The 16654-nt window shown below is 37.9% G+C and overlaps 1 protein-coding gene across 4 annotated transcripts in view; it reads left to right on the top strand.

Moving 5' to 3' along the window:
• LOC127840887 (uncharacterized) overlaps nt 1-12397 on the top strand; it is a 28962-nt gene extending 16565 nt beyond the window's left edge. The window contains exons 3-8 of one of the 4 annotated variants that reach the window (XM_052369342.1): nt 3352-3435; nt 5593-5985; nt 7086-7475; nt 8071-8262; nt 12100-12161; nt 12347-12397. In XM_052369342.1, coding sequence (XP_052225302.1) covers nt 3352-3435; nt 5593-5985; nt 7086-7475; nt 8071-8262; nt 12100-12161; nt 12347-12382 — 1157 coding nt within the window. In that variant the 3' untranslated portion in view covers nt 12383-12397. Of the gene's footprint in view, nt 1-3348; nt 3436-5592; nt 5986-7085; nt 7476-8070; nt 8263-10928; nt 10978-11577; nt 11606-11850; nt 11913-12099; nt 12162-12346 lie in introns of those variants that run through there. The other 3 variants (XM_052369340.1, XM_052369341.1, XM_052369344.1) reach the window with 3 other exon arrangements.
• Nucleotides 12398-16654: the final 4257 nt, after the last annotated feature.

Below are 16654 nucleotides of genomic sequence, written 5' to 3'. Positions count from 1 at the left end.
AACGGCCTGCAAGTCACTCACATATTGTTCAGGTTTTATGCTGTTTGCTGCTTGTCACTAGCTTATGGTTCCAAGTGATTGAAGCCTAAAAATGTTGAATCTATTAAGAAAGGTCTGACATTTGATTGAGGCTCACACTGTGAAAAGGGGGTTTAATGCATGTGCGTAAAATGTTGTCCCAGATTAGCCTGTGCAGTCCAAACAGGCTAATCAGGGATGACACTTTCCGCTGTTATAGTATTTTTTAATTAAAAAAAAATCTCTTCATAGCAAAAATCCAGTTAAGGCGGAAAGTGTCTTCCCTGATTAGCCTGTGCGGACTGCACATTCTAATCTGGAATGACACTTTACACACATGCATTAAAGCCCCTTTTCCCAGAGCACAGCCCAATTTTATTTTCTAGGAGACTACAAACTCCTTTAGATGTGTATCTTAGCTGTGTAGGTTTAAGCGTTATTCATACGTCATTTTCGATTACTTGTTGCTATATTCTCTTACAGCGCAGTAAGTGTTTTACATTACTTGTTGCTATATTCTCTTACAGCGCAGTCAGTGTTTTACATTACTTGTTGCTATATTCTCTTACAGCGCAGTCAGTGTTTTACATTACTTGTTGCTATATTCTCTTACAGCGCAGTCAGTGTTTTACATTACTTGTTGCTATATTCTCTTTCAGTGCAGTCAGTGTTTTACATTACTTGTTGCTATATTCTCTTACAGCGCAGTCAGTGTTTTACATTACTTGTTGCTATATTCTCTTACAGCGCAGTCAGTGTTTTACATTACTTGTTGCTATATTCTATTACAGCGCAGTCAGTGTTTTACATTACTTGTTGCTATATTCTCTTACAGCGCAGTCAGTGTTTTACATTTCTTGTTGCTATATTCTCTTACAGCGCAGTCAGTGTTTTACATTTTTGTATGGAACTAATAAATCAATAAAGACCAATTTCATTTCAAGGACTTTCCTTGGTAAGCGTACTTCTTTACTAATTGCCCCTGAGCTTGTGTTATCTTTTTTTCTTTCAAATCTTATGCAGTGTTTTTTTTTTAACCATTTTGGGAATTGGGCCGGTTCCCTTTGGATTGGGAAAATTCACGGCGTTTTGACTAAAATTGGGAAATAAGTGTTATTGCTGTTTTGTTAAAAAATGCTTCACAATGGAGAATAAAAGTGTTTGAAGTATTACATGTATATTTACTAAGGTTGAACGTAAATAGCTTGATGAGAAGATGAACAAAATGTTGAGATATAAAAAAAAAAAAAATATATATATTTTTTGAATTCTTCAATTGGATATTTTTAGGTCCCATTTGGGAAACATATATACATTTTTTCAATTGGGAATGGGGCTGAATACTGTCCAGATTTTGATCAGAAAAAACAACACTGTTATGCCATATTAATTAATTGCTGACAAAAGGATTGTGTGTTTTAATACTTGTCTTTGCATAGTTTTTTGTATTTTACCTTGTCAATTTTTTTACACATTCCTCTATTAAGTAAAGTTTGTCCCAGTTATAAAAGATATCTGGCAGTCCTGAAATCTTTTAATTTTAAGCTGCATTCATTGATATTTAAGAAAGAAACTATTACATTATTATTCTGTAGACAATAGACATTGATGGGTGAAACAATTATGATTTTGTTGGTTGATGATGGGTCAAACAATGAAGATTTTGTTGGTTGATGATGGTCAAACAATGAATATTTTGTTGGTTGATGATGGTTAAACAATGAAGATTTTGTTGGTTGACGATGGGTCAAACACTGAAGATTTTGTTGGTTGATGATGGTCAAACAATGAAGATTTTGTTGGTTGATGATGGTCAAACAATGAATATTTTGTTGGTTGATGATGGTCAAACAATGAAGATTTTGTTGGTTGGTGATGGGTCAAACAATGAAGATTTTGTTGGTTGATGATGGTCAAACAATTAAGATTTTGTTGGTTGATGATGGTCAAACAATGAATATTTTGTTGGTTGATGATGGTCAAACAATGAATATTTTGTTGGTTGATGATGGGTCAAACAATGAATATTTTGTTGGTTGATGATGGGTCAAACAATTAATATTTTGTTGGTTGATGATGGGTCAAACAATGAAGATCGGGTCAAACAATGAAGATATTGTTGGTTGTGCTCTTTTTTCAAATCAGCTAAATTAGGCTTCCAGACAAAGCTAATATTATCAGCTGAGGAAGCAATAGCAGTTTACTTGACTTTTCTTGCTCTATCCAAAAACACTGGAGAAAAGTGAATCATAGTCACCAATTAGCGTTCTGTTCTATTTTCTCTCAAAAATCATAAATCAGAAAATATTCTGATTAAAAAACTCATTTTAAAAGAAATATATTTTACAAACCAAATAAAATAATGATCTTTTGAATTTGAAGCCATATTGCTGTGAAACCCAAATAAACAAGTACTAGCCAAGCGGTATTTTCCCTTCTTTATTAAGCACTGGAAAATGGCACGATCTCAATAGAAAAAAAACTAACGATTTCCCAATTGCTGTCTGAAAAAAATCCTAAATGAAGGTTTCCAAAAAAACTAACAAAAAAAACTCATTTTATGCCCCCGGATCAAAAGATTGGGGGTATATGGTTTATGGCCTGTCTGTCTGTCTGTCTGTCTGTCATTGTGTCAGTCATTGTGTGTGTCCCAAAACTTTAACCTTGGTTAAAGTTTGATAACTTTTGAATTATTGAAGATAGCAACTTCATATTTGGCATGCATGTGTATCTCACAGAGCTGCACATTTTGAATGGTGAAAAGTTAAGGTCAAGGTCATCCTTTAAGGTCAAAGGTCAAATATCATTGTATTTTTCTTTCCTAAAACTTTAACCTTCGTAAAAGTTTGGTCATAACTTTTTTAATATTGAAGATAGCAACTTGATATTTGGCATGCATGTGAATCTCATGGAGCTGCACATTTTGAGTGGTGAAAGGTCAAGGTCATCCTTCAAGGTCAAAGGTCAAATTTACAGCTTCAAAGCGGCGCAATTGGGGGCATTGTGTTTCTGACAAACACATCTCTTGTTTTTTTGGTAAATTAAAAGCAACATTTAGTTAATTTACCTTTGCAGCTGTATGGCTTGAACCTAAGTTTAAATAATATTGACAACTTGACAACAATGAGTAATGTATTTTAAAGTATTAGGTAGCAACAAAACCATTACACCGATTTCCCAATCAGAAGAATAAACATCGCGAATGTTCACAATTTCAGGTTTTTCGTGCAAATTTTTCACCATACGGTACTTTTACCAATTGGGCAAAAAAATTGCTTTAGCCGTTTTAGTTGCTTATTTGCACTGTTATTCCTCTGATTGACATTGTAGCAGAGCTGGACAGTTCCCTGGGCTCCCCAGGGGAATCCTCGTGTTCCACAGACGCAGTGCAGCACACAGTGAAGGCAGACCTCTATGGTGAGTTTGGCATTCCTTACATAATTTCTGGTGTGATTTTTTCTCCTTTCAGCTAATTTACTCCCTTTCAATTTCAAACTATGTACACAGTCTTTTAAGCAGGTTTGTCACAAACCTTGAAAAGTGATTGAAAATCAAGGTTTCCCTTTAAAAGTGCTTTAAAACGATCTAGAGAGCTAAAAAGTGCTTATTTTCAAACAGAAGCCTTGAAAAGTGGTTTAATAAGGCAATGCATGAAGTTGGCTGGAAAAGTGCTTGAAAATGAAATAATCACAATTTGAAGTGTTGCAAACCTTTTTTTTCTTTCAAATTTCTCAGCTAATTTTACGCCATTGATCTGATGATATATTGCTCCTCCTATCTGAGGAGATTATACCCAGTTTTATTTTACTTTCTGTTCTTGTATGGTCTTTCTGCTATGTATTCTGACCGTAATTATTAACTTGTTACAACAATAACTTAGAATAAACTTTCTGGCCAGGTAAAGAAAACGACACAAAATGCTTACAAGAAATTGTGTTTTTAAAAAGACTTTGGGTCAATTGGAACCCTTGGGTGGTTCAAGTGACTCTGGCAAGATGAAAGCAATGTCAAACAAATGTTAAAATTGTCAGCATGGGTGAATCGGATCTCAAGAGCAGCCAAAACAGCAGGAATAAAAAGAGAATTCTGGTTTGTTAAAAGTTAAACAAATGCAAGATTAGACATTTAAATATGCTCACACAAATAAAGTTAAGTTTGTTTAAAATTATATAAACACCTGATATAAACACAAGGGTTCACTATTGTTCACATTTTCAATGATGTTAACTTGAATTTCAAAACAAGGCTGCATTTTGAGTATAGGTCCATGTCATGATATATTTGTGAAAATTATCACACAGTTTATCGTAAATATATCGTAACTTAACATGAATCATGTACCGACAGTTTTACTATTAACACATTCATCTCAATATGAAGGTAAAATACGCTCATATATTTGACATCTGTGATAAATTAAAGTGTTGTTAATGTATATTTCCTACAAATTCAAATTATAATGCTTAGATTTAATGATAAAAATGCAGTTGATGCTTCATTATTAAATAGGGACAACTATGTTGAAATACATTCAGTTATGTATGTGCAAATACATCTTTGTCATAAAAAGTACTTAAAGACATTTCAAAGTTACAAATAGCAAAAGTTCTTGTATTTCATTATTTTGACCTTGAAAAGTGCTTTAAAATTTCTTGAAGTCCGTTTGGAAAATTTTTGAACGCTTTATAGTGCTATAGAGAGCCTAGGCTTTCAATGTAATTTAGTTAAAACAAATAGTAAGATTTAAAGTTAACTCTTTCAGTGCTGGAACCAAATTTTGAAGGCCTTTGCAAACAGTTTGGATCCAGATGAGACGCCACAGAATGTGGCGTCTCATCAGGATCCAAACTGTTTGCTATTCTGATAGTATTCTTTGAAAAAAATCGAAGAAAATGCTAATTTTAGAAATTCAGCAGAAGACATTTTAGCAGACGACAAATTTCCCAGCATGCAAAGGGTTAAGAACAAAATCATGTATAAGAATATGATCCAGGCTCTGGTACAAAAGGTCTCAATGCATGTGCATAAAGTATCGTCCCAGATTAGCCTGTGCATAAAGTATCTTCCCAGATTAGCCTGTGCATAAATTATCGTCCCAGATTAGCCTGTGCATAAAGTATCGTCCCAGATTAGCCTGTGCAGTCCACCAGGGAAGACACTTTTCGCCTTAACTGGATTTTTTTTTAACCCTTTACCACTTAGATATATATTTTCACACATTTGTTGTCCCTTAGATAGTTACATTTAATTGAAGACCTTTCTTACTAGATTTAAGTTTAAAAGGCTTCCTTTCCAACCCTTATATACTGATGAGCAGCAAACAGTATATAACCTGAACAAACTGCGAGTTACTCACAAGCTGTTCTGGTTTTATGCTGTTTGCACATAGGTATCTTTACTTTGCTTCTGAGTGGGAAAGGGTTTAAAGAGACTTCCTTTAAACAAAAAATATCATAAAAATGGAATGCGTTGTCCCTGATAAGCCTTTGGGGACTGCCTGCCTAATCTGGGACCACACTTCACGTACATGCATTAAGTCCTTTTTTCCTAGAGCGGGCTCATATTTTGTTTAAGGAACTGACAAGGATCCTGCCTATGATGATGAGGTGCAGGGCTACACTCATGCTGTCCCTGAGGAGGCTGTAGGTGCTGACAGCTGTCCCCAGCAAACTAGTGCTGGTACCGGCACACAGGGGGAGGGCACTGAGGAAAACACAGGAACCATTCTTATACAGGCACAAATCAGTGAGGAAAATGTGGGAGCCAGTCCAAAGGGACAGTTCAATGAGGGGATTGTGGGAGCCAGTCCACAGTTTACTGAGAGAATTGTGGAAACCAATTCACAGGCACAGTACATCGAGGGAAATGTGGGAACCAATTCACAGGCACCGTACATTGAGGGAAATGTGGGGACCAGCCAGACAGGAAGTGCTGATGAGCTAAGCCAGCTGGGCGATCCACATCCAGGTTTGGTTTTAAATAGCATTCTCTTGAATCTGTTAGAAAAGGCCTGGGTTGTTGCAAGCTGAAAGTATCCATTTCTGTTGCAGATAGTATTGTCTATGCTCTGGTCTGCATAAATGTCATTGGTATTTGCTTGCATTAACCCTTTGCATGCTGGGAAATTTGTCGTCTGCTAAAATGTTGTCTGCTGAATTTCTAAAATAAGCATTTTCTTCTTTTTTTTTTCAAATTATACTATCAGAATAGCAAACAGTGTGGATCCAGATGAGACGCCACGTTTTGTGGTGTCTCATCTGGATCCAAACTGTTTGCAAAGGCCTTCAAAATTCGGTTCCAGCACTGAAAGAGTTAATGGCCCTCCAAGGTAGGATTAATTTCCATACTGTTTATTACAGTCTATTTTCTGTTATAAGTAAAATGCTGTTTGTATTTTTCAACATTTTTATTATAAAAAACTGAAAAATGATTAAAAAAAAAAAAGAAATATCAAAAGACCTAATGACAACTGAGAAAGTTAATACATGTAATCTAAAACTTAGTTGCACCTTAGAAATATTGGCCAATGAGAACATCTTAAATCTGTTTTTTTCTTCACAATGAATTACATTTTTAAGATGAAATTAATATGTGAATTTAAACTGTTTATAGTCAGAAGTAATGGGTCCAGTGTTATAACCAGTACTTGGTGTCTTCGGGGAAGATCTAAGGAACCCTCCCCCAGTAGGGATCAAAACATTTACCTCCAGGTCGATAGGCGGACACCATTATGCCACAGTGACCTTGGGTCTTAACCTGATAAGTGTTCATGATTCTGGTATTGTTCAGGTATTCCTACAACAGTATACACTGTTATCAGTCAACTAACTCTTTCAGTTCAGGAACCGAATTTTGAAGGCCTTTGCAAACAGTTTGGATCCAGATGAGACATCACAGAATGTGGCGTCTCATCAGGATCCAAACTGTTTGCTATTCTGATAGTATTCTTTGAAAAAAATTGAACCAAATGCTAATTTTAGAAATTCAGCAGACGACATTTTATCAGACTACAAATTTCCCAGCATGCAAAGGGCTAATGGTTGATCTCATGAGTTTGAATTTTTCAGGTATACCCACTACAGTTTACACAGATCTCAGCCACCCAATTGTGGATCACAACCACAATGAGCTTCATACCTCAGCTGTTCATCCCTACACTGCACACAGGGAGGCAACATACACTGATCCGGAGCATCCTGCCACTGCCACTTACCCTGAAAACGGTAGGGCCATCTACACGGATCTAGACACCACTTCCCATGCCTATCCTGAACATAGGGGGGCCACTTACACTGATCAGGAGCATCCCGCCACTGCCCATGCCTACCCTGCGCACAAGGGTCCCACGTACACGGATCAGGATGGTAACTGCTACCAGGAAGATGGGACTCCGTTTGAATGTCCTCCAGACTACCCAGGGGCTCAGTATGCTCCTAGGTACCAGTCATTACAAAGTGGTATGTTGTTTGTTCTGTCATTTGCGTATATGTGTCAGAGAATTTTTTTCCGAATGGTGAAAATTAAGGGCCTGCACCAATTGGAAACAACTGGCGCAAAAACCCATGATATTGTGAACATTCGCATCATGACATGTTCAGGTTGGAAATAAAATTGGTCTTTTAATTGCCTGGTACTTAATTGTAAAAACCCATCAAAATCTGATTTTACATGCCTCTGTACTGAAATGTTCATTGCTATTCTTTTTTTTATTTCCCACTTCGAAAAAGAGGGGGTATTTTGTTTAGCTGGATGTTGGTCAGTCTATCTGTCAGTAGACCAGTTGGTTTCCAATCGATAAGTTGTGAACGGATTGACCAATTGGCTTGATACTTCCCATGTGCGTTGGCCTTGGACAGTATTGAAATTGGGGTCACTAGGTCAAAGGTCAAGGTCACTGTAACACTAAGAGCGAAAATTGTTTCTGATCAATAAGTTGTGAACGGATTGACCAATTGGCTCAAGATACTTCCCATATGCATTGGCATTGCCAGTAGATGGCCCCTAATGCTAATTGTATCCACCTAAGTGAGTAACAAGCTGTTATGTCTCCAGCATCATGCAGTGTAGGTCCACTGGCAGATCAGACACAGACAACACAGCAAGAGCAGGCCACACTCTACATGTCCCCTGGGCAGCAACATCATCAGCAGCAGCAGCAATACCCGCAACCGAACCATCTGCAGCATCTGCACCAGAGAACTTTCATGTCCCCTGAGGCGCAGGTCAGACACCTTCTGTCACCAGGCAAGTTGCAGCTTTTTATGTCCCCCACCCACTATAGTGGGGGACATATTGTTTTTGCCCTGTCTGTCTGTTGGTTTGCGCCAACTTTAACATTTTGCCATAACTTTTGCAATATTGAAGATAGCAACTTCATATTTGGCATGCATGTGTATCTCATGGAGCTGCACATTTTGAGTGGTGAAAGGTCAAGGTCATCCTTTAAGGTCAAAGGTAAAAAAAATAAAAAATTCAAAGTGGCGCAGAAGGGGACATAGTGTTTCCGACAAACAAATTTCTTGTTATCTTTGTTTCTATTTTAATAGTGTTTGTTATTCAGAATATGCTGTGTACTAAACAGTTTCTACAAGTAATTATTCAATTCTAAAAAAAAAGAAGAAAGAACCTGCTCATATTTGTTTACATAATACTGTACTAGTACTAATTAAGATGGTTGTTTACATTTGGCTGCTTTTGGAGCTCAAACACATGAGCACTTAATCAGAAAATGTCAGTACTGTGGATCTAAAACATTCATATGATACAAAATCTTCCAGGTCTTAAAAGCAGTAATTCCTTACTTTACATATTTTAATATGATCAAATCAAAAGCAAAGACACAGTTTAAAGATGTTTAATGCCTATAACAATTTATGTTTAAGTCTGATCCTATCTGTTTGCAAACCTATCTCTTACTTGTATGCTTATGCCTGTTTCAGGTTCATGAACCTTGCTTTGATAAAACTGGGCTTTATGCATTTTTGTGAAGTGTTTTCCAAGATTAACATGTGCAGTTTGCATAGTCTAGTCAGGGACCGCAGTATCCGCCTAGACTGGATTTTTGAAGGCCTTTGCAAACAGTTTTGATCCAGATGAGACGCCACAGAACGTGGCGTCTCATCAGGATCCAAACTGTTTGCTATTCTGATAGTATTCTTTGGAAAAATTTTTCAAAGAAAATGCTAATTTTAGAAATTCAGCAGACGACATTTTAGCAGACGACAAAATATCCCAGCATGCAAAGGGTTAAGTGTTTTCCAAGATTTACATGTGCAGTTTGCATAGTCTAGTCAGGGACCGCAGTATCCGCCTAGACTGGGACCGCAGTATCCGCCTAGACTGGGACCGCAGTATCCGCCTAGACTGGGACCGCAGTATCCGCCTAGACTGGGACCCGCAGTATCCGCCTAGACTGGGACCGCAGTATCCGCCTAGACTGGGACCGTAGTATCCGCCTAGACTGAGACCGCAGTATCCGCCTAGACTGGGACCGCAGTATCCGCCTAGACTGGGACCGCAGTATCCGCCTAGACTGGGACCGCAGTATCTGCCTAGACTGGGACCACAGTATCCGCCTAGACTGGGACCGTAGTATCCGCCTAGACTGGGACTGCAGTATCCGCCTAGACTGGGACCGCAGTATCCGCCTAGACTGGGACCGCAGTATCCGCCAAGACTGGGACCGCAGTATCCGCCTAGACTGGGACCGCAGTATCCGCCTAGACTTGGACCGCAGTATCTGCCTAGACTGGGACCACAGTATCCGCCTAGACTGGGACCGCAGTATCCGCCTAGACTGGGACCGCAGTATCCGCCTAGACTGGGACCAACAGTATCCGCCTAGACTGGATTTTTGTTAAGAAGAGACTTCCTGTACACAGGAATTCTATACAAGCGGAAAGTGTCATCCCTGGTTAATCTTTGCATACTGCACAGGCTAATCTGGGTTGACACTTTACACACATTAATTAAGCCCCGTTTTCCCAGAACGTGGCTCCTATTTTAGTCTGACTCCCAATTGTTTGTACACAGGTACCAGACATAACTGTCCCAGTCTCACTCCCAATTGTTTGTATACAGGTACCAGACATAACCTGTCCCAGTCTGACTCCCAATTGTTTGTATACAGGTACCAGACATAACCTGTCCCAGTCTCACTCAAAATTGTTTGTATACAGGCACCAGACATAACTGTCCCAGGCTCACTCCCAATTGTTTGTATACAGGTACCAGACATAACCTGTCCCAGTCTGGCTCCCAATTGTTTGTATACAGGTACCAGACATAACCTGTCCCAGTCAGACTCCCAATTGTTTGTATACAGGTACCAGACATAACCTGTCCCAGTCTGACTCCCAATTGTTTGTATACAGGTACCAGACATAACCTGTCCCAGTCTGACTCCCAATTGTTTGTACACAGGTGCCAGACATAACTGTCCCAATCTCACTCCCAATTGTTTGTATACAGGTACCAGACATAATCTGTCCCAGTCTGACTCCAATTGTTTGTATACAGGTACCAGACATAACCTGTCCCAGTCTGACTCCCAATTGTTTGTATACAGGTACCAGACACAACCTGTCCCAGTCTGACTCCCAATTGTTTGTATACAGGTACCAGACATAACCTGCCCCAGTCTCACTCCCAATTGTTTGTATACAGGTACCAGACATAACCTGTTCCAGTCTGACTCCCAATTGTTTGTAAACAGGTACCAGACATAACCTGTCCCAGTCTGACTCCCAATTGTTTGTACACAGGTACTAGACATAACCTGTCCCAGTCTGACTCCCTATTGTTTGTATACAGGTACCAGACATAACCTGTCCCAGTCTCACTCCCAATTGTTTGTATACAGGTACCAGACATAATCTGTCCCAGTCTGACTCCCAATTGTTTGTATACAGGTACCAGACATAACCTGTCCCAGTCTGACTCCCAATTGTTTGTACACAGGTACCAGACATAACTGTCCCAGTCTCACTCCCAATTGTTTGTATACAGGAACCAGACATAATCTGTCCCAGTCTGACTCCCAATTGTTTGTATACAGGTACCAGACATAACCTGTCCCAGTCGGACTCCTTATTGTTTGTATACAGGTACCAAACATAACCTGTCCCAGTCTGACTCCCAATTGTTTGTATACAGGTACCAGACATAACCTGTCCCAGTCTGACTCCCTATTGTTTGTATACAGGTACCAGACATAACCTGTCCCAGTCCGACTCCCAATTGTTTGTATGCAGGTACAAGACATAACCTGTCCCAGTCTGACTCCCAATTGTTTGTATACAAGTACCAGACATAACCTGTCCCAGTCTGACTCCCAATTGTTTGTATGCAGGTACCAGACATAATCTGTCCCAGTCTGACTCCCAATTGTTTGTATACAGGTACCAGATATAACCTGTCCCAGTCTGACTCCCAATTGTTTGTATACAGGTACCAGACATAACCTGTACCATACCTTGTCCCAGTCTGACTCCCAATTGTTTGTATACAGGTACCAGACATAACCTGTCCCAGTCTGACTCACCAATTGTTTGTACACAGGTACCAGACATAACCTGTCCCAGTCTGACTCCCAATTGTTTGTACACAGGTATCAGACATAACCTGTCCCAGTCTGACTCCCAATTGTTTGTACACAGGTACCAGACATAACCTGTCCCAGTCTGACTCCCTATTGTTTGTATACAGGTACCAGACATAACCTGTCCCAGGGTCAGAGTTTAGTCTGACTCCCAATTTTTTGTATACAGGTACCAGGCACACAACCTGTCCCAGGGTCAGAATTTTGTCTGACTCCCTATTGTTTGTATACAGGTACCAGACATAACCTGTCCCAGGGTCAGAGTTTAGTCTCACTCCCTATTGTTTGTATACAGGTACCAGACATTACCTGTCCACAGGGTCAGAGTTTAGTCTGACTCCCTATTGTTTGTATACAGGTACCAGGCACAACCTGTCCCAGGGTCAGAGTTTAGTCTGACTCCCAATTGTTTGTATACAGTTACCAGACATAACCTGTCCCAGGGTCAGAGTTTAGTCTGACTCCCTATTGTTTGTATACAGGTACCAGACATAACCTGTCCCAGGGTCAGAGTTTAGTCTCACTCCCTATTGTTTGTATACAGGTACCAGACATAACCTGTCCCAGGGTCAGAGTTTAGCCTGACTCCCTATTGTTTGTATACAGGTACCAGACATAACCTGTCCCAGGGTCAGAGTTTAGTCTGACTCCCAATTTTTTGTATACAGGTACCAGACATAACCTGTCCCAGGGTCAGAGTTTAGTCTCACTCCCTATTGTTGTATACAGGTACCATACATAACCTTTCCCAGGGTCAGAGTTTAGTCTGACTCCCAATTGTTTGTATACAGGTACCAGACATAACCTGTCCCAGGGTCAGAGTTTAGTCTGACTCCCTATTGTTTGTATACAGGAACCAGACATAACCTGTCCCAGGGTCAGAATTTAGTCTGACTCCCTATTGTTTGTATACAGGTACCAGACATAACCTGTCCCAGGGCCAGAGAGAACTAATTGATCAGCTGGCATCAGAACTTGTACACAATTATGGGGGCCATAACTCACACATGTAAGTGACATAGAAATCAGAGAAACAACTATGTTTGAGTCACATTGGGTTTTCTTGTGTAATGGATGTTGTTTTTTAAATAGTTCTACTAGTAGTATAAATATTTCTACAATGTGTTCTATGCATCAAGTGTTATTTGACACATGGTTTGCCACCATCAATCCATCATTTTGACAATAGAAATGAGGCTTTTCTCCCCCTTTTAGTAAAACAAGTGCCATAAATATTATGCTGTAAAATAAGACTGATGTTACGGGGCCTTTTATTTTATATAAACTGGTATATCTGCAAGACTTTATTGAATGAAACCTTTAATATAAAATGAAGCAAACCCCTCCACCTGCACCGAAGGCTAAAACATCATTTTGTAGATTGTTTCTTTCAAAGGAATTCAGATATCATTCTTGTAGATTGTTACTTTTACAAGATTTCAGACATCTCTTTTGTAGATTGTTACTTTCATAGGAATTCAGACATCATTCTTGTAGATTGTTACTTTTACAGGATTTACTTTCACAGGATTTCAGACATCTCTTTTGTAGTGTGTTACTTTCACAGGAATTCAGACATCATTCTTGTAGATTGTTGCTTTCACAGGATCTCAGACATCATTCTTGTATAGTGTTACTTTCACAGGAATTCAGATATCATTCTTGTAGAGTGTTACTTTCACAGGATTTCAGACATCATTCTTGTAGAGTGTACTTTCACAGGAATTCAGATATCATTCTTGTAGAGTGTTACTTTCACAGGAATTCAGATATCATTCTGGTAGAGTGTTACTTTCACAGGATTTCATGACATCATTCTTTGTAGAGTGTTACTTTCACAGGAATTCATGATATCATTCTTGTAGAGTGTTACTTTCACAGGAATTCAGATATCATTCTTGTAGAGTGTTTCTTGCTCAGGATTTCAGATATGATTCTTGTATAGGTTACTTTCACAGGAATTCAGATCATTCTTATTGATTTTAGGTCACAGGAATTCAGATATCAAATAGTAGAATGTTACTTTGACAATTTCAGATATCATTCTTGTAGATTGTTACTTTCATAGGATAGATCAGACATCGCTTTTGAGATTGTTGATTTTACAGTGGGTCAAGACATCATTAGTTTTATGGTTTCTTGATCATAATTCAGACATCATTCTTGGAGTGAAACTTCACAGGTAATTGATCATGACTTGTAGATGTTCTTATTGATTTCAGACACTTGTCAAGGTCACAGTGACCCATGAGGAATGGTTTCTGAATAATCCTGGGGCCACGCCTACAACTATAAAGGCCATAGGAAACTTAACCCTACTGGGACCAATGGCTACAATTACAAATCGGTGATGAAACAGTCAAACCCGGGACTCAGCATGTACCCTAGGACTCCACTTCCTCAGATGACTCGCGATGTATTGGTACACCTCACAGGTTACCCTTTACTTCTTTGATACAAATATTGACACAAAGGCTGCCCTAACGGACAGTATACATTTTTTAAACAGCCTGTTCTAATATTAGTTTTTAAAAAGTTTTTAAAAACTTAAAACCAACCTTTATTATAATGGTCACATGGCAAAATCCGCACATTTAAGAAGAGCCGAGGTGTCTTTAAAAAGAATGTCACATTCTTACTTTATATTGAGCAACATGTAAACATAGTTACATCTGTGCATGGATATTCATATTTTTTGTGTGCTAGTTCAAATGACTGATACTCGAAGTCAAGAGCACAAGATTTATAGGTAACAGAAAGTTAATTATCTTTTGTTTCATTCCTATCACATTGAATCACACGTTATTTACAAAACAACTACACAGCAACAGATAATAGATAATATAAATTTATTGGCGTTTTGAAGAGTTTGGTATGAAATATCACAGACATGTGTATAAATACTTGTGAAAAGTAAAAAAAGATGTGGTTAAAAAGTTACGATTTAAAAGCAATAAAACTAAGCCACAAACAATATATTCCAACAATCTTTTGATGTTTTTTACTAGTAGCAAATCAGTTCTTGACATAAAACAGCACTTATTAACAAACATCATAATAATATTATTTCCATATTGAGCGATATGTTCTTGTAAGCATAGCTTTTAAAATGTTTATGTATTGATGCATGAATTTTATTGATATTAGTTTAAAAAAACTTGCACTTCAATTCGTTTAATTATCTTAGAATAAAGAACAAGAGACCTATGTGGGCCTGAATCGCTCTACTGGCTGGAATGATAGGGCTCAAGCCCTTGATAGTATGAACAATCTGAGTAAGTTTTAAATAAACAGACCCAAAATGGGAAATTTATCGCATAAACAAGAAGAAGCGTAAAATTTAAACTTCAAATGGCTCCTTTTAAGCAATAAGTTAGACAAATTTTCTTCACTCTCAATGGGGTTCTGGCCCTTGATGATATAAAACATCCGTTGAAGTTTCAAAAAGATAGAACCTTATATGTAAACAAACAAGAAATGTGTTTGTCAGAAACACTATGTCCCCTTCTGCGCCGCTTTGATTGTTTTTTGTTGACCTTTAACCTTGAAGGATGACCTTGACCTTTCACCACTCAAAATGTGCAGCTCCATGAGTTACACATGCATGCCAAATATATAGTTGCTATCTTCAATATTGCGAAAGTTATGGCAAAATGTTAAAGATTTTCATTTTTTCTCAAATTCAAGGGGAGATAATTCTGGACTTATAACTCCAATATTGCTTATTTTCAATATGGTTTGACTCATAATTCAGATAAAGACACTGTGCAAGTTGGGAAATGATTGGATGAAAACTGTGGACTTAATTGCGTAAACAAGCCTTATTTCACAATTTTCTCAAATTCAAGGGGAGATAATTCTGGACCTTTTACTCTGATGTAACCCATTTTCAATAGAGTTCGAGTCCTCATTAATATAAGACACTGAACAAGTTTGAAAAGAATCGCATGAAAACTGTGGACTTTATCGCGTAAACAAGAAAAAGTCTAACGCACGCACGGACAGACGACGGAAACCACGCCATGACATAAGCTCTTCAGGCCTTTTGCCAGTAGAGCTTAAAATCAAAATAAATAAATGTAGGGTTGCATTAAGATGTATAGTTGCAACAAGAAAAGTAAATACATGTATGATGCAAATGTTGATAATTCAGTACTGAAAAAAACACAAATGTACTTACCACATATCAGAATAAATACTCGAACAACAAAATCAAATAACAATACGGGCTTTTGTATTTACCCATTTAAAAACAAAGCAATAAATACAGGACATTTAAAATGTGCGAAGTGAAATATTAACAATTGACTAGCTTCAGATCTATTAAAAACAAACAGTTCTATACCTAACAAACATATAAGTTCACTGCAAAACGTGCAGATTCAGATAATTTTCCACAAAACAAACAGTACTTTTCTCAGCACCCAATTCACAAACTTTACAAAGTTTGAAAATACAGAAATGTTGGTGTTGAGTGTGTGGTGCATTAAAAACATAAATGCTAAGTATATACAACAGTTTTACACCCAACTTTCTTAAAGAACAGTTTACAGTTTAACATTCGATTTACAACACATTCAAACTATACATTTTCTAAATGCATACTAGTTTTTAAACCAGATTCAAGACATCAAGAGATAAATACAACCCTTCCTTTCTACATTTCACACTTCCAATTCAGGCAAGAGAGTAAAAATATATATTCCATTATATATTTTATACATACTTTTAAATAGCACTCTTGATGTTGAGCACAGACAGTTAAAGTTTATTTTAGTTGAGCTGAATGAACAAAATTAAACATGAACTAGTGTGACTGAACTAACGCTAATATTTAACACTCAACTTTCATAATGGACTGCAACTTTGGCTAAATAGCAATTTAAGGCACATGTAGCATATACTGGTTGAGGATGAAACAGCTTGGACAGTGTGGGATATATAAAAGTCACAAAACATTGGTAAAGCAAATAATTAGCAATTATCTTAAGACAATATGAACAATAATTTACTTATTTTGACCAAGGCACTATTTGT

This window comes from Dreissena polymorpha, chromosome 8 (assembly GCF_020536995.1).
Source record: "Dreissena polymorpha isolate Duluth1 chromosome 8, UMN_Dpol_1.0, whole genome shotgun sequence".
NCBI classification, from domain to species: domain Eukaryota; kingdom Metazoa; phylum Mollusca; class Bivalvia; order Myida; family Dreissenidae; genus Dreissena; species Dreissena polymorpha.
Note: the sequence above shows the minus strand (reverse complement) of the source record. Positions and strands in the feature narration are given on the sequence as shown.